The sequence below is a fragment of the Barbus barbus genome, assembly GCF_936440315.1.
Source record: "Barbus barbus genome assembly, chromosome: 4".
Lineage (NCBI taxonomy): Eukaryota > Metazoa > Chordata > Actinopteri > Cypriniformes > Cyprinidae > Barbus > Barbus barbus.
In genome coordinates, this window is record NC_136732.1 from 29,294,917 (window position 1) to 29,315,508 (window position 20,592).

General features: G+C 37.3%; 4 protein-coding genes and 1 long non-coding RNA gene across 6 annotated transcripts; 3 read left to right on the forward strand and 2 right to left on the reverse strand.

The window, feature by feature from the left end:
- The first annotated feature begins 137 nt into the window (after positions 1-137).
- Positions 138-5,416, forward strand: LOC306860334 (uncharacterized protein). Its single transcript, XM_079401982.1, has 13 exons — positions 138-327; positions 1,319-1,517; positions 1,649-1,675; positions 2,349-2,416; positions 2,521-2,620; positions 2,695-2,763; positions 2,889-2,963; positions 3,140-3,379; positions 3,552-3,658; positions 3,745-3,910; positions 4,330-4,417; positions 4,515-4,559; positions 4,684-5,416. The coding sequence occupies exons 1-12, from the start codon at positions 239-241 to the stop codon at positions 4,544-4,546; spliced, it is 1,260 nt and encodes a 419-aa protein (XP_079258108.1). The 5' UTR covers positions 138-238; the 3' UTR covers positions 4,547-4,559; positions 4,684-5,416.
- A 237-nt stretch (positions 5,417-5,653) lies between these two features.
- On the forward strand, positions 5,654-9,707 carry LOC306860364 (elongin-B). Its single transcript, XM_079402026.1, has 4 exons — positions 5,654-5,803; positions 6,842-6,976; positions 8,044-8,152; positions 8,242-9,707. Exons 1-4 carry the CDS (start codon positions 5,801-5,803, stop codon positions 8,352-8,354), a joined length of 360 nt encoding a protein of 119 aa, XP_079258152.1. The 5' UTR covers positions 5,654-5,800; the 3' UTR covers positions 8,355-9,707.
- Positions 9,708-10,497: 790 nt separating this feature from the next.
- LOC306860371 lies at positions 10,498-15,867 on the reverse strand. Its single transcript, XR_013783378.1, has 3 exons — positions 14,667-15,867; positions 13,050-13,893; positions 10,498-11,617 (listed from the first exon to the last, which is right to left on the reverse strand). It is a non-coding gene; the product is annotated as an uncharacterized lncRNA (long non-coding RNA).
- Positions 11,834-17,190, forward strand: LOC306860345 (putative nuclease HARBI1). Of its 2 annotated transcripts, none has more exons than XM_079401998.1 (4): positions 11,834-11,902; positions 12,182-12,576; positions 13,078-13,318; positions 15,104-17,190. In XM_079401998.1, exons 2-4 carry the CDS (start codon positions 12,286-12,288, stop codon positions 15,823-15,825), a joined length of 1,254 nt encoding a protein of 417 aa, XP_079258124.1. In that variant the 5' UTR covers positions 11,834-11,902; positions 12,182-12,285; the 3' UTR covers positions 15,826-17,190. The 2 variants fall into 2 exon arrangements, with proteins under 2 accessions (XP_079258124.1, XP_079258123.1); XM_079401997.1 differs by having other exon boundaries at positions 11,837-11,902; positions 12,286-12,576; positions 15,104-17,189.
- Positions 16,976-20,407, reverse strand: LOC306860357 (uncharacterized protein). Its single transcript, XM_079402015.1, has 2 exons — positions 20,136-20,407; positions 16,976-18,005 (listed from the first exon to the last, which is right to left on the reverse strand). Exons 1-2 carry the CDS (start codon positions 20,227-20,229, stop codon positions 17,374-17,376), a joined length of 726 nt encoding a protein of 241 aa, XP_079258141.1. The 5' UTR covers positions 20,230-20,407; the 3' UTR covers positions 16,976-17,373.
- Between the last annotated feature and the right edge of the window lie 185 nt (positions 20,408-20,592).

Here is a 20,592-nt window from a genome sequence, read left to right on the forward strand (position 1 = left end):
AAATAAATAAAGTCAATGTCTTTCCAAAACCTTCCACACTTTTTAGCACAGACTAGACTCGAGTGTCGTTTGTGAAACTGGCTGCAGTAACAAGTAACAAATAATATCCTGTAGATGGCAGTAATATGTCTCTCAGTGAATAACAGCATCCGGAAATACAAAACCGTCACAGTCGCGCTTGCTGCTGTTGTCCTATGCGACGAAATTGAATGGAGCTGTAACATATTCTGTTTGAAAAATGCCCGTTTGTTCAGCTTATAAGTGCAAGAATCGCTCTGATGGATCATATAAAGAGGCATACAAAAGAGGCGACTTTTCTTTTCACATGTAAGTTAAGTTTTAGATGTTTGTTGCAGGTTCCCTCAGATGTAAAGTCCCCTAATCAAAACATACTCACATCTATAACAGATGTTTTAATATTTTAATATAGCTGCTAATCAGACATGCTACAGCTTTGCCAAACATAAATCTACAGGAGTATTTGTATGTTTGTTCTTGTGTTTGTGTGTAATCAACAAATGCAGTTACAAATTCTAAAGTATTGTAAATGTAATAATTTACTGGACTATTGTTATCACAATGTTTTTGTGTGTGACGTGTCGCATTTTTGAGGAGCTGTTTCGCATGTTATCTGTACTATTAGTGAGTCATTCACTCAAACGATTTTTGAGTCGTTGTATTTGTACGAACTATAGAAGAAGACAACAGTAGTCTAAATAAAGACTTAATGTCGTAATATTTCAGACATTCAGAATTAGACTTCAAAGGGATAGTTCAAAAATCAGAAATGAACATTTTGTCATTTACTCAGTCTCAGCCTCATGTCCAAACCCATTAAACAATACAAGTTAAGACATTTTAATGAAACCTGAGAATTATCTGTGAAGACTTGAGCAAATTGAGCAAAAAAAAAAACTAAAAAAGATTATTAGAAGTATCCTTTAGGTGTTCAATCTGCCATTGAAACCCATCAGAAGAACAGCTTCCGGAAATACAAAATAAGATGTCTGTTTAACGTTTGAAATTGCATAAAAAATGCCAGTGTGTTCAGCCTATAAGTGCAAGAAGCGTTCAGATAGAGAGTATAAAGTGGCATACAACAGGGGCGGGTTTTCTTTTCACAAGTAAGTTATGTATTTATACATCTCATGTTCGTAAAGTTTCAAACAAACCCTCAAATAACCACCTAACGTTATATAATATATATTTAAATGCACGCATATTTGTCCAACATTGTTATGGTTTTGTGATGCATGTATAAACACGCTTATGAACATCTCTGTGTGTGTGTGTGTTTATTTATGTGTCCATCCTCCAGATTCCCGCTAGCTGACGGCTTGAGAGTGAGAGAGTGGCTCCGTCGGATGAGATGGCAGAACTGGTGGCCAACTGGAAACTCAGTCCTGTGCTCGGATCATTTTGAGAAGGACTGCTTTGAGCAAGTGGGCAGTCACAAACGACTGCGCAAAAATGCTGTCCCGACTATTTTTAATTTCCCAAAACATCTGCAGTGGAAGGCCAGTCAGAACAGTTTTGTGCATGTCTTTAAAATGTTGTGACTTGTAATGCAAATATCTGTATTTTTTCTTTTCTGCTCATAATCCATGTGTTCTTTTCATGATTTTCATATTTAAATGTCCACACACAGGTGCCAGCAGTCAAGAGACGATCTCTGGTATGTATGGGAGTTTAGATGAATCTCTCATCATCATATCAATAAATATTTTATTAAATACATTTCCAGAAAGCAGTTGTTCTTTACTGCAAGGCATTTCGAAATAATCCAGCATTGCTGGTTTTCCTTTTCAGCCTTTGTTATGTAAATATTTTGTGTATTATTGGTCTTATGCATTTTATGGTACTATTAATAAACCAAACGTTTGATTATATATTAAGTTTTGAATTAGGATTCAGTGGTTTTCATGCTCTGCTGCAGGGTCTCCTGAACTGTTTTGAGTTTGTGAGTGAATTGCAGGGGGTTCATGATTTGATATAAAGCTAATAATTATTTAAATCATGGAAATGTAAAATAAAGAAATACATCAACTTTGCTAATGAAACCATTAACTAACATCAGAGAACTGTGAACATGCAAATGTTTTGTTACATTATTGAAATATTAACTTCAAGTAACTATTAACTATATTATTATTAACTAAAAAACTAGGAGGAACTTTTGAATATTTTAGGTCAAAGGGATTTGGCTTACACAGAGGTTCAGGAATATAAAATCTGTCCTCAGATCGATCAGTTGAGAACCATTGTTTTAAAGCTCTATTACAAAGTCTTTTCATCTTTTTTTAATTTTTATTTCTTAGCACATTATTCATTTGTTTTGTGTTTTTCAGAATCGTAAACCAGTTGAAGTGCCTATCAAACCAAAACCAACCCCAGTGTCAGCAGCAGTAACACCACGGTAATGTGTTTGTTAGCCTATGTATTTGTTACAATTTTTTGCCACACAAGTAATTTTCTCTAGTTGTCTTACTACTTATCATCTCTTATTCATGGGTTTGATAGGCTTGAAGGGAAGTTTGTTCGTGTGCCTGTGGATTTTGATGGTTCCAGCCTTGGCCCCTTGCATGCTGGCAGCTTCCATGATGACTACTGCAAACCACAGGTTAATAGTTGTTGATTTTTGTAGAGCATCTAAATGCACTTGTACATTATACACCAGTCAATGTGTTTTCACAGAGCTTTCACTGGATGAAGCTTTCAGAGGGTGATGACGAGGCTGAAGATGAGGCTGATGAAGATGCTAGTGTATGTAGAACTTCACATTATTACAGTCTGTAAATGTATAAACTAAGCCTTACAGATCTGGAAATAGTCTCCTGAATGGTGTTTTAGCATTGTTTTTTAATTGTATTCTTTATATGTATGTGCAGGATCCCGGAAATGATGTTGCCTATGATGATACACCTCTTGAAACACCTGAAAATCCAAACACCCAGTTTATCCGGGTATGCCTTTTACGGATTTGTCCTTTTTTTTGTCCTGTATCATAGTGGTAATTTCTGTGTGAAGACATGAAATAGTAGCCAAAATAGTTATGAAAGTGAAATGTCATTTACAGTGTGGCTTAACATAGTTTTACCTGTAACTTTTGATATTCTTTGATCTTAATTTTTCCATCTAGGTGACAGAGAGGTGGCAATGGCTGAGTATAGATGTAACAGGGCCTTTTCAAGAAAGCAAAGGCCCATATAGCCACATCGTAGTCATCTGTGATTATTACACCAAGTGGATTGAAATCTTTCCATCAGAAAAGCCTAATTCTGATTCCATTGCCCTGCTTATGTGTGATGCCATTTCCCGATACGGGTTTCCTCTGGGATTTCTCACACCTTGGGGTGCTAGAGGGATTCAGGTCAGAACGGTAAGTCCTGCTGCATTATGATTCACTGGATAATGTCAGAGCAATTAGTGCAGGTTTAATTATTTAGAATTGTAAATTGTATTTTTATTAATTTAATTGTGCTGAAAGGTTATTTAAATGTCTCAATACAGTTTAATTTTTTATCTTTTCCCCTTTTGCTTTTTTTGTCAAGGTTAACAGAGCACTCAATAATATTCTGATGATAAAGGACATCTCCCTCGTCTCTCGGCATCACCAGGCTTCGCAGCTTGAGCCTCACACACAATATCACATTGTAAAGTAAGTTTAGAATTGTTTGGACATAAATCACAATATTACAGAGCATAGAGTTATTTTGAAAAAATGATGGTATGGTTTTTTTACAGTATGGTGGATAATCTGGTAAAGAAGTATCCAGACAGTTGGCATGTTCATTTGCCTGTCAGCGTGCTGCGCTTCAACTGCAGTGTGCACCCAGAAACCAAACACAGACCTCTGTCACTCCATCGCAGAGAGGGCACTAAACCTTATACATCACCCAGAGATCAGCCAGTATGTATTGTGATATTGCCACAGCTTTGTTCACACTGGCAGCCCAAAACCATTGTGTTATTGGTTATGATTATGTCAAAAATCAGCAGCGGAATTGTTTTTTGTATCGATATGGACAAATGAATTAAAGTTTCATTTCGTGATTCTGCACATTTATGCACAAAATGATTTATTTACACTACCATTGTGTTTGGGGTCGGAACAATTATTATTTTATTTTATTTTTTTAAGTATTTAATACTCATCAAAATTAATTTCTGTGATGACAAAGCTCCAGTTTTCATGATCCTTCAGAAATCACTCATATTGCTGTATAAAAGTATTAATTTATTTCGAGAAAAATCTTAATGACCTCAGACTTTAGTTTATGCATAAAGTATATTATTAAATTTGAGTGTTTTGCTTTTGTCCAAATCAAGCTCAGTGAAGATGACCTTGCAAAATACACCTTCAAAATCCAGAAACCAAACCCTTTAAAAGAAATTGAGGCACTAAAACGAATATTCCGTGAGTATGATCATCTCATATCCAAATCTCAGTTTACCTGTGTGTCTGCTTTTCCTTCACATCTGTGGTCATTATTATTCAACTTTTGTTACCACAGGAGAATCAGCGGACTGCATTGTCATTTCATAAAAACAAAAAACAGGTTAGTGTGAATGAACAGTTCTGTTTTTACTGCATAGAGATATTGTTGTAACTTGTCATTCGATTTCATAAAAAATAATTACTGCTACTAAATCTACAGGGTCTTTTGTTTCCTCTGTTACTAGTGTTCTTGTTGAAGACACTTGTTGTGTGTGACTTCAAACTGAAGGTCCAGTAAGGAAGAGGCGCAGTACAGACTGCTTGGGTGAAGGATGAAAAATAATGAGCCGTTAGAGTCAGAGACCCAGACCCAGAAGTTATTTGTGATTTTCATATTGAAATTGTTTTCAGCATTGTGAATACATACCATTAAAGGTATTGAAGAGAGTAGTACTAACTGTAAAAGAAAGTACTTGGAAAGGAGTGGGAAAAGACATGGTTTTCTTTAGTCATTTGTAGGACTTGTAAATAACTGATTGAGTCAGCAAAAGATAATCTAATGTTAATAAATCCACAAATACTCCTGTGAGTTGCAGGCAATCCTAAAGGATATTGTGGTAGCCTGAAATGAAGTGTGCATGATTGTTTTTTCTTTTCAAATGAACCTTTTATAATGTTGCCTCAACATCAAAGCCCTAGCGAAAATTAACCATGGTTTTACTACAAATTATATATATATATATATATATATATATATATGGTTACTCTAATTAAACTATGGTAACCACAAATTAACCATGGATTTGCTACACTAACCATAGTTTAAGTATTTGTAGTAAAACTCTTGATTATACAAATGTTAATAAATAAGCCAAAAAAATAAAAAAACATGGTCACTACACTTTTACTATAGTAAAACCATGGTTAATTTTCCGTCAAGGTTTTGCTCAGAATAAACTTTATACTCCTGATGACGCCATGTCTTTGTGTAATTCGTATTTGTATTTATGACCATGGACCACAAAATCAGTCATAAAGGTAATTTTTTTTAAAATTGTAAAAAAAAATTAACATACAGTGCATTCTTAAGCATACGACATGCTCTAGAATAAATTTTCACATAAATAGCAAAACTTTACATTCAACCTTTAATAAAATTGTTTGTGCCTGAGCAAGAAGTGTAAGTTTAAAAAAAAAATGCGTTGAATTGTGTGAGGCCACTAGGGCGCGTGTCCGGCACAGAAGAGAGTTGACGCCGCTCGCGCAAAGATATCTGGGATTGTGGAGGACTGGCTCGAGCGCTTTGATTTCCGCAGTGCAGCGTGGGATAGTGGAAGAAGTCAGCGAAACAGTCGTAGAGAAATGGTGAGTGAGGACGCAAATCAACCCCAGATCGACCGTATTTATTCGTTTTGTAGTTTGAAAATGATACTGTGACGGATTATAAGCAAACTAGCCGCTGGTTTGAGAGGCTAACGAGCGTAAACGCAGCCGTTACACAGTCTTCTTTGTTTCGTAATATTTTTAGCAGCCCGGCTAACATTCCCTGCTAAATCCGCCCCATTTACTGTGTTACTAATTATATTGGGAGTGCATTGCGCTCGACGACCGGTCTGGTCGGCCAATATTAGAAACCGATGGACAAACGGTTTTGTTTTGTTTAAAGCCGAAGTGGGGCTGTTAATCGCGGTGTTGATTTCATGACAGCTCTGTAATGTAGCAACGGGCTCGTCCTGTCATTGATCATTCTGGGCTGTGCCTTTTTAGATGCTCATCTAACGTTAGTCATTTAATATATCTGTACAATAAACGTAGATAATCATCAAAAGATTATCGAGCTCAGATGGGTTGCTACATGTTTTGTCCTGCCGTTTTTACTAGCTCCAGTTTGCACGTCCGTTTTTAAAAGAGAACTTGCGCTAATTATACTTTGTTTAGCCGCGTTTACGGTTTGTATAATTGAATTTTCATCCCCTCGTAACGCTGGTTAGCTGTTTGCAGTAAACAAACCGCACAGCGTCGCACTGCATTTCCTAGGTGTTTCCAGTAACTAAGACAACAACAACTTAACACAGCTGCAGCTGTCAGCGTTTTATTTGGATAGAGAGCGTTGCAGTTGTGCAGTTGACACGTTTCAGCTGTTCACCATCTGCTTTTCTCTTTGTTTTATTTTTAAAAGCCAGTGGTTGTTCTACCTATGAATTGCAACAAGCACAGCTTTGGAGTTGAGAGTTAGATGATTGTTTAATTTTGTTGTGTGCAGCACAAGAAATGTTCTGTAACTTAAATGTTCAAATAAGCCACGAGTTGAAGTTGTGGAGGGTTGAACTCCGTTAAAATCAAAATGAGTTGATGATGAGAGGATTGAACGTTAAGTAACTGGCTCCTTGTTTTTTATTTCAGGATGTCTTTTTGATGATCAGACGTCACAAGACAACCATCTTCACAGATGCTAAGGAGTCTACCACAGTCTATGAGCTGAAGCGGATTGTGGAGGGCATCCTAAAGCGAGCGCCAGAGGATCAGAGACTTTATAAGGTCAGCAAAGAAAGTTTTCATGATGATGTTGATTATTAGTTAATGTATAAGTTATTAATGGCATAGCTCTTTTAGTATATCCTTAAGATTGTATGTAGTTGGGTCATTCCTATTATGCAGAAATAAAAGCATTCCTAGTTAGCTAATTTCTCACTATGTCACAAAATTTGGAGCTAGTAAGATTTTTTTTTAAGAGAATTTAATACTTTTATTTAGCAAGGATGCATTAAATTGATCAAAAGTGACAGTAAAACATTTATAATGTTAGAAAATGAATGCTGTTGTTTTGAACTCTATTAATCAAGGAATCCTGGAGAAAAATAGCACTGCTTAATTTTCTTGAGCAGCAAATCATTAGAATGATTTCTAAAGGATCGTGTGACACTGAAGACTGGTGTAACGCTGAAAATTCAGATTTGCAGTCGCAGAAATAAACTACATTTGAGAAAGTTCTTTAAATAGTTTTTTTTTTTGTTCTTTAAATTGTATTTATATTTTAAAATATTACAGTGTGTACTGTTTTAAATGCAGCCTTGGTGAACATACAAGTCTTCAAACCTTTTGAATGGTAGTGTGTGTAACACAAACTAATACCACAAAACATCACAGTATTAATCAAAACTTTAGTTAATACTAGCTCAAACCCCCTAAGTTAAGAGACCCTACAAATGATATCTAAGAGGTTTACTAGCCCGCAGATTTATAAGACATTTACAGGATTAACAGAATGGAACGGCATTCTCTAAAGCACATATTTTGTTTTAAACATTATATATAAGAAAATCAAAATGAAGACACATCTATGAATATGGACAAAAGCAAATAAATAGAAGTCTGCTGAAAATCACTTTGTGATAAAATACAACAAACTAATAATATTCCATTCTTTAAAAAAAAATTGTGAGTTTAATTCTTTATTCAGTGTTTTCAGACAATAAGTGGGAACATGTACTGCGTAAAAAGAATGGCCAGTTTCTGAATGACCACACGTAGGCTAAATCAAACATAGGCTGTTGTGATTTGAGTATATTAAGCGCTTTATTAAACAATCTCTCCATGTGCCCCAGGATGACATGCTGCTAGAAGATAGTAAGACCCTTGGAGACTGTGGGTTCACAAACCAGACAGCCAGGCCTCAGGCTCCGGCCACAGTAGGACTGGCTTTTCGCATCAGTGGTGAGCTCTTGTTTCAGTTGCTTGCCTCGTATCCCGCTATGTGATATTTGGTGATCTGAATTTTCCTACCGTGTCTGTTTTTACCACAGATGATGCTTTTGAGCCTCTAAGAATAGAGGCCTTCTCCAGCCCTCCTGAGCTTCCTGATGTCATGAAGCCTCAAGACTCGGGCAGCACTGCCAACGAACAAGCCGTGCAGTGAAGGAGGAACTGACGATAAAGGGTTGGGGGGAGGGTGGGGGGCGAGACAGCGGGGGGTAAAGAGTGTCCAAAACAGCGGACAAGCAAAACACGTGCGTTTTAAGATGGTGGTGCATATTGAATTACAAAAAGAGGGGGGGGGGGCATGAGTGAGTGATCTTGTGTGATATTGTAACTTTGCTCAGAATTTGAATCGCTCTCCCTGTTACTCCTCATGTCCCATCGAGCACTAGCAGCTTACTCTCACTGTATTGTCGTAAACCCTTCCAATGTTCAGTGTCTGCTCATCTACAGGTTAATCCACCAATCACATCGTCCCATTTGGCGCAGGCACATTTTGATTTGATAATGTTTCCCTTGATTTCTGGATGAACTGCTCATTTGTCAGACAGCTGTTAGTCACCTGCCAGAGATGGTTAGATGTCTGAGTATTTAAACCCATGCTTCTTATTTAATTCACGCAGATGTTATGTTTGGAGAGTTAAACGTTTTGTGCTTTTTGTGTGTTTCAATCTGATGGGGCGGGATGGGTTTGTGTTTGTGGCTGTAAGGTTTTACAAATGCCCACTTTACTGATCGCATTTACATTACGCTGTTGTGTGCTAATGAGTATTGATATTATCATTATTCTCATTTAGATCCTGCATAATTTTATTGGGGTGCAAAAGGCCATAGGCTGAACAGTTTTATGCTACCAACTTAATATAGTGTAAATGCACATGGAACTTATCAGAGTGGGTATGGATGCCTGCAAATGAATACACAGCACATGGTAAAGGTGAATTCTGACATACAGTGGCTTCATTGTAAATACATTTTCCCACTCGCATTGTTGCTTCCCGAAGTGTGTTTTGCTTTTCTTTACAATTCTTTTGTTGGGGGAGTATAGTGGTGTCTCCTTGTTTCTTTTTGAATATTTGTTTGGAAGCTTAAGTATTGACATTTAATTCCCTGACTTTGGATTTAAATCAAAGGGGAGAGTAAATGCTAGTCCGTTTTTGTTTGTTTTTTCTTTGTGTGTGTGTGTGTGTGTGTGTGTGTGTGTGCGTGTGTGGCATTTTAAAATAGTGGAAAGAATCAAGTAAAAATGTAAAGATCAATAAGAATGAAGCCTTTGGGCGCAGTTGCTGGAACAAATGAATGTTTGACTTTAACACAAATGCTGACATTGTGTTCATCCCCAAGAAACGGATCCTAATGTTTTGCGAACTCACCCTTATTCTTCTCAGTGATGGCAGTGTTCCTTCAGTGCTCTTGCAAAGACAAACAAAAAAGTTAAAAACAAAAGAAAATCATGCTGCGGTATCTGTAACTGCGTTTAAATTAATTAAAATCAGCCCTTTTCCACTCCGTGTCTAATGTTCAACGTCTGTTTATTAATGGTGTTGCTTTTGGGGTTTTAGTTTTATTATTATTACTATTTATAAATGTTGAGATATAATTGCTATATAACAGAATAACAACCAACAATGGAACAAAAGAAAAGAGCAACAAAAGTCAAGAGGAATAAAATTAATAAAAAACAGGAAAGGCAAGACAGTGCTTTCCTCACCTCAGTGTATATAGTGATTTAAAATACTATCAAAATTAGTGGAGAAACGCCTTGAAATGGGAAAATATACATTTATGCATTTGAAACTTAAACTTGAAAGATTTCTAACATTTAAGTTCTGTTTCAGTTTCTGTATTAGTAAAACTAACCACAACTTTCCAAAATTAGGAAACATTACACACAATCGCATCCTCTTGTCAAACCTTCCCCAAATACTTCTGTAATATGTGAGGGTTTAGGAGGCCTTGGAACTTTTCAGTGAATCGGTTGAATCGGTTCACAAAACCTGAACGATTCAGATTGGATCACCGATGATTCATTCAACCCAGAAGCATCCCAATGTGCATACTTTCCACCCTATCTGCCCTAAATAGTATTGAAAAGGACTAATATCACATAGAATTTAGGATGGAAAATATGCACATTGGGACACAGACTGTCTCTCATTCAGACCCGATTCGTAACGAGCCTAGAAGTGTATTTGAGGACTTGACTGATGTAAGAGACAGGTTACTTTATTAGCTGAATAGCAGAAGTGTTACACACTGGAAATATGTTTATGACATGGTCAACAAGTATACAAAACAGAGTTGGTTTAAATAAATAGTATTTTATTAAAACATCCTAAAATTCTTTTTGAAGAAGAGCTGAGTTGCCAATTATATTTATAGGTTTCACATGAATATTCAAGTGCTTGCATCTCAGCTTGTCTAACAGACATTTCTTGCTGGATGAAGGACCATCACCTTCGACTCAACCTTGCCAAGAGAGATCTGCTTGTGGTTCCAGCAAACCCATCGTTTCTTCACAATTCAGAATTAGCTTTATTGCCAGGTATGTTTGCACATACGAGGAATTTGTTTTAGTGACAGTAGTTCCACAGAAAGACAGCAACAGGACAAGGCAGAGATAATAAAAAAAAAATAATGTACAAATATACAAACTGGATAATATGCAAAATAGCACAAACACAATATACAAAATAGACAATTCAGTATGTACAGGTATGTTAGGTGCAAATTTGAAATGTAATAAGTGTGTGTGTTAAATTAAAAAAAATTATTTATGATAGTATTGTGCGTTTCATGTTTATTGTTAAGAGTTCAAATGTTCATGAGATGGATTGCCTGAGGGAAGAAACTGTTTCTGTGTCTGGCTGTTCTGGTGCACAGAGCTCTGTAGCGTCGACCAGACGGTAACAGTTCAAAGAGGGAGTGTGCTGGATGTGAGGGGTCCAGAGTGATTTTACCAGCCCCTTTGCTCACTCTGGATAAGCACAGTTCTTGGAGAGTGGGGAGGGTTGTACCAATGATTCGCTCAGCAGTCCGGACTACTCTCTGTAGTCTTCTGAGGTCAGATCTGGTAGCTGAGCTGAACCAGACAGTTGTTGAAGTGCAGAGGATAGATTCAATGATGGCAGAGTAGAACTGTTTCAGCAGCTCCTGTGGCAGGTTGAACTTCCTCAGCTGGCGAAGGAAGTACAACCTCTGCTGGGCCTTTTTCACAATAGAGTCAGTGTGAATGTCTCACTTCAGGTCCTGAGAGATGGTGCTGCCCAGGAATCTGAATGACTCCACTGTTGTTACAGTGCTGTTCGTGATGGTGAGCGGGGGGAGAGCAGGGGGGTTTCTCTTGAAGTCCACGATCATCTCCACAGTTTTGAGCGTGTTGAGCTCCAGGTTGTTAAGACTGCACCAGACAGCCAGCTGAAACTGAAATAAACAAAATCATATTTAGAAGTCAGGTCGGATCTCCAGTCACTCGCTATAGTAGCCTATCAATCAAATTTAGAATTTTCTTTTATAAACATGACAAATCTAGTAGAGAACAAGTTAAGAGAGAGAAAGGTGATAAATGGGTTTATCGACAGTTAACCGATGGATGTTGTACTGAAATCACGCACGAGGACCAATCATAGTTGTTGAATGTGCGCATGCGCAGTAGATCAGTCTATCTAGCAACAGAGGCTAATGGAAAGAGGATCGTCTGTTTTAAAGGTCTGTCAATTCAAATATCTTCACCGTGTTTTGCTTTCAGGTTATGCGTGTGCCGCAACGTATTTTAGGTTTTAAGATTTTTATTTAATTTAAAAATCACATCTCTGTGTTAACTCAATCACAATGCATGTGAACTATCCATAGCAACTTAGTTCATTCATTTTGCACGGTAAAGTAAAAGCGCTAGTATCTACTGACACATCTAACTGGTTTTACTGCTTTATTGCTTAACCTGAGATGTTTAACTTACTTCAGTTTACTTTCCCCAATCTATTGTAGAAGCAACGCCTATTAGCAACGTCTAACCTATGTTTTGGAGAGACAAACTTACTTGGCTAGCTTCATCCGTGTACTACTCTCGCATTAATCGGACCTGCGTCTAGATGGAGGCTCGTGAGTGGAGCGTGGCGGCCGCTGGACGCGTGATAATGGACGCGGTGCAGGCGGAGTGGGAGCCGCTGTCCCACTGGGAGCTGGACCAGCGACTGGACCGAGCGGTGGAGGAAATGATAGAGGCTGACCTGGTGGCCCAGGTCCAGGAGCAGACAGCCTATGTGTCGAAGCTAGCCTCTCAACAGGAGGATTCATCACCAGCAGAGTCCAGGAGCGCTCAGGAGACCACCCTGCAGCGCGCCCATGCTACTGAAGCCATGGAGGCAAATCCTACAGTACAGGTGAGTCTGCTAGCTCATGCACTTCATGTTCAAGTCATTTTCTCGCTTTACATGGTAGTTCTCAATCAGGGGGCATCAGTATGGATTAAATATTAGGTTAGAAATAAGATAAAGCAAGAATGAAAATAACCCAGAACCAGGATTCACTCAAATTCTGTAAAAACCTGAATATATGAGGTAGCCTAATTTTAAAGACCTGAAAAGGTAATCAAAATTATGATTTTTTTTTAATGAATTAATTTATTTTTTATGTAATTTATTCCTGTGATGCAAAGCTATATTTTCAGCATCATTACTCCAGTCTTCAGTGTCCCATGATCCTTCAGAAATCATTCTAATATTATGATTTGCTTCGCAGTTACTATCAGTTATTATTAGTGTACAATTATTAATAACGATCAGTTTTTATTATTGGAACAACTGGAAAAGTCATTGGGCCTTAGAATTGAAAAGGTTGAGAACCACCACTTTACATCATTCTTGTCGTCTTATTTCTTGCAGTATGTGACAAATTTTCTGCAAAGCTCCAACACGGGCTACAGCAAGAACCGATTGTCTGGAAGAGCTCGACTGTCCTTGTCTCACACAGTCCTCCTGTCCCTCACCCTCCTGTCCAAACGCATCAGCTATCGCAGCGTGTCCTCTAGTTTCCATCTGGAGAAGGGGAATATTCACAGGATCTTCTTCTCTTTCTGTGAACAAGTGATCACACAAAAGGATCGGCTCATTCAATGGCCTACAGGTACGAGTTAATTAGGTGACAGTTCCACACAGTTATTTTATTTGATCTATGGCTATTTTAATGGCAGGAACAGGATTAAATAAATTACAAATATATGCTTCAAGAAGCCTACCTGCAAAGCTGCCTGAAAAACTTTGTGCAAGTGCACCGAGGGCAAAAGCTGCTTTAAACACAAAGGGTGGTCACACTAAATATTGATTTAATTTAGATAATAGAAGGTATTTGATAAAGAAAATCTATTTATGACATTATTTTTGACAGCATCCTCATTTTACAGCATTTTTACACAAGTGCCTAAAACTTTAGCTTTGCAGGTAGGTTTCTTGAAGCATCTTGGAGACGTTGCCACAGTTCTTCTGGATTTAGTCTGTCTCAGTTTGTTCTGTTTCTTCGTGTCATTCCAGACAGACTGGATGATGGTGATGAGATCAGATCTGTTGTCAGACTCCTTGTGCAAACACAAATCTCACTGGATTATTACAATTATGTTTGGAAATGTAAACTGATTTCCTACTGACACTACAGCAAAAGATAGAAATAACTGACTTAAAACCATCTTTTAGCTGGTGAAAATACTTACTTACTTTACTTACTTTACTTTTGTCATTTAGCAGACGCTTTTGTCCAAAGCGACTTACAAATAAGAAAAAGTAACTAAAACTAAAAAGTTACAACTCTATAAATACTATCTACCCACATATTTAAGAAAATAAAGAAATTAAATAAAATTAACACATGCATATAACAACAACATTTCAATAATAAACATATCAATGAAAAAATTAAATAAAAAGCTACTACTATCCCTTGCCGGTGTCCCTGCCCGGTGGAGTCGCACGGTAGAGTCGATGGTCTTTACACTCTTTACTTTTTTACTTTTGTCATTTAGCAGACGCTTTTGTCCAAAGCGACTTACAAATAAGAAAAAGTAACTAAAACTAAAAAGTTACAACTCTATAAATACTATCTACCCACATATTTAAGAAAATAAAGAAATTAAATAAAATTAACACATGCATATAACAACAACATTTCAATGAAAAAATTAAATAAAAAGCTACTACTATCCCTTGCCGGTGTCCCTGCCCGGTGGAGTCGCACGGTAGAGTCGATGGTCTTTACACTCTTTGGTCTTCACACTAAGAGGGCTTCACACGACGACTGCCGCGACCGCTGCCGCGGTATAATAACCTTTATTATACCAATCCAACAAATGATCATTTCAATTCAGCTGGACCCACTTTCCTGTTTATCAACTACAAATGGCCAAGCAAGTGCACACACTGACAAGATACACGATACAGTACGAGACCAAACGCAATTTCAGCAACTCTCATCCTAGAAATACTAGTGTAAATTTGTCTACCACTGTAAATAAACTCAAAAAATTACTTTAATTAAAACTAACAAAAAAAAGGCAATGACTTTGCATAACATACAGTATCAATGTTCACATTGCATTAATTTATATTATCATTAAAATTAAAACATAAAAAACATTTTCATTACCTTAAAATTAGCTAACTCAAATTAAATATAAAAAACTGAACTTTTCTCTAAGAATTTAGCATTTTCAGTTAGTCTCATTTTTTTATATAAACATTAATAAAAATGACAAAAACAGAAAAAAATGGAAACATTTAAAATTAAAACAGAAAATATAAAAAATGACATCTAATTCAAAATATGAACAAAAACTATAATAGTATATCAAAGATAATAAAATAACACTTTGTTGAAGTAACTTAGCAGGTTTAGGCATCGTTTTCTCCTTTCTCCCTGTAGGACAGGTGGCCCTACAACATCTGCTTCCTTTCTCCAGCTGGCTGAGTCGCAATGAGGGTCTGGAAGAGAGAGGTGTCCCTCGAGTGCTCGGCGTGCTGGGAGACACACGCATCCCCATCCGCCTGCCTGCTGGGAAACCAGACAGCGAGAGTGATGCTCCGGAAGCCAAGAGACCTAAGAACGAGCCACATCCAGATTCATGGCTGAACTTGGAACTGGTCTGCAATGACAAAGGTCGCTTCATTTACTGCCACATCAGCAAAGGATCGGAAAAAGACAGAGGAAGCGCGTTGGCTGAAAGGATTCGGCAAAATCCTGAGATGTTCCCTACAGGGACCTGCCTGATAGCCGGAGTCGGATACCCGCTCACAGAACAAATACTTACTCCATTCTCAACAGGTCGTAACCCGCAGGAAAACCTCTACAACCGATCAGTGGGGAGCCATTTAGGCCGAATAAACCAGGCGGTGGCAGACTTAAAAGAGCGATTCCAGAAATTGAGATACTTGGATATGGGAAACTACGACAGGGCGAAAGCAGTGGTTCTGACTGCTTGTATATTACACAATGTTTTCCTGGACATGGGGGATGTGACAAAGGGACTGATAGACAGAAGCACACCGGAAGATGTGGACGAGGTAAACGAAGATGCTGCTGGGGTGAAAATGAGAGAGACTGTAGTGAACCTGCTTTACAGCACATTGGAAGCAGCACCACAATAAGATTTTGACACTGATTTGCATATTTAAAGGGATAGTTCACCCAAAAAAAAAAAAAAACTTATTTACTCATCATTCTAAATCCATGTGACTTTCATTCGTCTTTGAAACACAAATGAAGACATTTTTTTTTTTTTTCATTTTTGTCCATCCATTCAAAGTTCACAAAGCCAAAACTTTCACTCATCAAAAAGTAAAACATTTAATTTTAAACACAAACCATATGAATCAAGAGGATTAAGTGTTCTGAAGTAAAACAATTGCTTTATATAAGGCGAATGAATAAAATCATCAATTAAATGTTTTCATATAGAGTTTAAGTAAATAAAAAGTGAATTTCTTTAACAATCTTTCTATGAACTTTTTGAACCATCAAAGTTTTGATGGAATGGAGCAAGGTTTCATTAAAAATATCATAATTTGTGTTTTCAAGGTGAACAGAAGTCTTATGGGTTTGGAACGACATGTAAATGATAACAGAATTGTCATTTAGGGTGAACGATCACTCAAAAGCTCTGAGATTGTAATTAATGTGTAATTGTGTGTTTAATTAATGGATATTTGATGATATGAAGAAAGTTTGGCAGAAGAAATTAACATACGTTTTGTATGATTTTGCAACAATTTAGTTAAAATTTAACAATTTAAACTAGTTTTGTTTATATTTATGTATTTTTAAGAAACTTTTAGTTTATTTCAGTACTTCAACTTAAACTAAACGAAAGTGAGAATTTATGTTTGAGAAAAGTAGATTTTTTCCTGTATAATGTTAATGGATTTTGTATGGTTTTAGTTTTAAGTTAATGATGATTGACTGGTCCATTCAAGTCAGAACTAAACGGTCATAAACTAAGGAATGATATGTAAATGATGACGGAAGCCAAACCCTAACCATATAGTAAGTACATGTAGTTAATTAATACTACTCAGTACTTAAATGTATATTTACACTGTAACAAGCACACCTTAAAATAATGTGATCAAATTTTGTATGATTTTTATTAAATCACAAAAATATTGAATGCAACAATTTATACTAGTTTTGTTGTTTTTATTTTAGTACCGCAACTTTAAATTAAAAGCTAAAGTTTAGAGATTGTTATATTTCATTTAATGTTAATTTTATATTTCAAGTATTTTTTTATTTTTATTTGATAACACTGGCCCATTCATGTCAAAACAAAACACAGTCACAAACCTAGGAATGATATGTAAAGGATGAATTGTCATTTTTGGGTGAACAATCCTTTTAAAGCTCTTAAGATTCTTTGTGTAATTGATAAATATTTGGTGGTATGAAAAAAGCTTTAGCAGAAAACGTGACAAACATTTTGTATGATTTTTATTAAAACACAAAAATATTATGTACAACTTGTCCTGTACTCATTTTACATGAATGTGACATTTTTGCAATTCACACTGAAGGAAAGGAAAACCAAGCATTTTTCAACAAATTGCTGTTCAATTCAAGTCTTTTTAATTCTCTGAAAAGGGTTCAACATATATCAGGCATTTCTCTAAAAATAAAAATGCACTACTTATCTGAGAAGACTACTGCTGGGTAACAGGGGTGTCCGACAAACACTCTTTGGGCATTTGCATGGTATTGTTCTGGGACAGGCAAGTTATGGCACGTGCCAAGTTATTAATGGCCTCGATCTTCCTCTCTTCCAGTGCTTTCTGCTGAGCCCACATGTTCAGTTTCCTCTCCTGCAGCTCCAGGTACAACTGCAGCAAATCCTGAGGAGGCCTGGCGTTGGGTAACTGTGGCGCTGTAGCTATGGGTGTGGGCAGTATCGGGGTAAATCGTTTGCTGGCTATGGCTTTGCCCAGCTTGGTGCCATTGAGCTTCGCCTTGCGCTGAGCCTCAACCTCCTCGTAGCTCCTTCCCAGCACTTCATGCATCTCCTTGAAGAACTCCCAGTGAACACTGTTGGTTCCCAGTCTTTTGGCTCGTTCAGCATTTTTGCGATACGTCGCTAACATGTTTCTCCACTTCAGGTCACATTCGAAGGCTTTGACTGAAATGTCTGTGCCTTCCTCAGCTCTTAGCTTTGCAGTCACTCTCTCGGCCACAGTCTCCCACAGCTTCTTCTTCTTGCACACGGGCTGGTCAAACTCTGGGTCCATGTCCAAACGAACGTGGACGAGATGCCATGTAGCTTGCAGAGTCCACACAAACTCTGAATGAAAAAGATTATTAGTAGATTGTAAGTTATTCCAGAACAAGAATGTAATCAAATATTTAGGAGGTAAATATTTAGGTAATGTAATACTTAAAAACTGGAACATTAAAATTTAAAACATAAAAAAAAAAAAAAAAAAAATCACAATTCAGTTAAAACAGGTGCATCTCAATAAATTAGAATGTCGTGAAAAAGTTAATTTTTTCTTGTAAGTGATTTCAAAAAGTGAAACTTTCATATATTTTAGATTCATTGCATGTAAAGTAAAACATTTCAAAAGTTGTTTTGTTTTAATTTTGATGATTAGAGCTTACAGCTCATGAAAGTCAAAAATCAGTATCTCAAAATATTAGAATATTTATATTTGAGTTTCATATATTTTCTGACTTGGCAATGATCCAGAAGATGAACATTGACGCCCTCCACAAAGAGCCACAGAGGTATTTTGAAGTCACAGAGGGTCATTACTGAAAGGTGTGGCTGTTTACAGAGTGCTGTATCAAAGCATATTAAATGCAAAGTTGACTGGAAGGAAGAAATCGGATAGGAAAAGGTGCACAAGCAACAGGGATGACCGCAAGCTTGAGAATACTGTCAAGCAAAGCTTATTCAAACACTTGTGAGAGCTTCACAAGGAGTGGACTGAAGCTGGAGTCAGTGCATCAAGAGTCACCAGCTCAGACGTCTTCAGAAAAAGGGCTACCAAGCCACTTCTGAAACAGAAACAATGTCAGAAGCGTCTTACCTGGGCTGTGGAGAAAAAGAACTGGACTGTTGCTCAGTGGTCCAAAGTCCTCTTTTCAGATGAAAGTAAATTTTGCATTTCATTTGGAAATCAAGGTCCCAGAGTCTGGAGGAAGACTGGAGAGGCACAGAATCCATGTTGCTTGAAGTCCAGTGTGAAGTTTCCACAGTCTGTGATGATTTGGGCTGCCATGTCATCTGCTGGTGCTGGTCCACTGTGTTTTCTGAAGTCCACAGTCAACGCAGCCATCTACCAGGAAATTTTAGAGCACTTCATGCTTCCTTCTGCTGACAAGCTTTATGGAGATGCGGATTTCATTTTCCAGCAGGACTTGGCACCTGCCCACACTGCCAAAGGTACCAAAAGCTGGTTCAGTGACCATGGTGTTACTGTGCTTGATTTGCCAGCAAACTCGCCTGACCTGAACCCCATAGAGAATCTATGGGGTATTGTCAAGAGGAAGATGATAGACACCAGACCCAACAATGCAGATGACCTGAAGGCCGCTATCAAAGCAACCTGTGCTTCCATTACACCTGAGCAGTGCCACAAACTGATCACCTCCATGCCACGCAGCACTGATGCAGTAATTAAAGCAAAAGGAGCCCCTACCAAGTATTGAGTACATATACAGTAAATGAACATACTTTCCAGAAGGACAACAATTCACTAAAAAATGTTTTTATTGGTCTTATGAAGTATTCTAATTTGTGGAGATAGTGAATTGGTGGGTTTTTGTTAAATGTGAGCCTAAATCATCACAATTAAAAGAACCAAAGACTTAAACTACTTCGGTCTGTGTGCATTGAATTTATTTAATACACGAGTTTCACAATTTGAGTTGAATTACTGAAATAAATTAACTTTTCCACGACATTCTAATTTATTGAGATGCACCTGTATGTGTGTGTGTGCAATTTAAGTTTTCTGAAGAAACATGATCACTCTTTATTGATGAATCTATTTAATTTATGCTAATGAACGAATTAAATTAATACTAGACTAGGATTAAACTGCTCAATTTATATGACTTTCTGATGTCTTTGTGAATTTTTTGAAGCATAAGTCTAAGGACAGTGGAGGGACAGAAATCTCTCAGGTTATATGAAAAATAAAAAAAGATGGATTAAAAAAAATTATTTACTTTATTTACCATATATTTATCATATTGCACGCAATTAAAATATTCTAGAATACCGGTTGTTAGGAATGTATGCTAATTAAAATATACCGTAATAAATCTTTTGTTTTGGGGGGTCTGAAGCTCTTCTAAGTAACCTAAAACTGGTGGGAAGGCCAATCTGTGGCATCAGGCTCACCGTGTCCTCCTCGCTGGCGATGCCTGGTGCACACACTGCTGCATTGACTTACTCACATTTTACCTGTTTTTGACTTTTCTGTCTCCAAAGTCGTAACCGTGGTTGTTGATTCCTCCACCTCAATGGCGTCTGTGACAACTGACTCAATGACCTCCATGCTGCATTTAATTTGTATTAATCTCGTCAAGCGTTATCGCAACTAATCGTGGATTTTAACAACTCCACCGATGAGTTGTTTCCTAGCGTCGACAACAGCGATGATAATAACAACGACCTCGTTTGCACCAGGCAGCGCTGAGCAGGGTGTTGTTGTGCTTTTTTCCGGAAATGGACATAGCGTGTAAGAGGGGATTGTGGGAAATGCTTGCCATTGTTTTTACAAGCGTATCGCGTGAAAGGTAGATCGTCGAAATGCACAGGCTGTTTTCTTCATTATGGCAAAATAAATATCTGCATACATTATTTTATACCGTTTTTAATGTGTCGTTATCTTAAGTATTAAATAAGTCAATAATTGAGC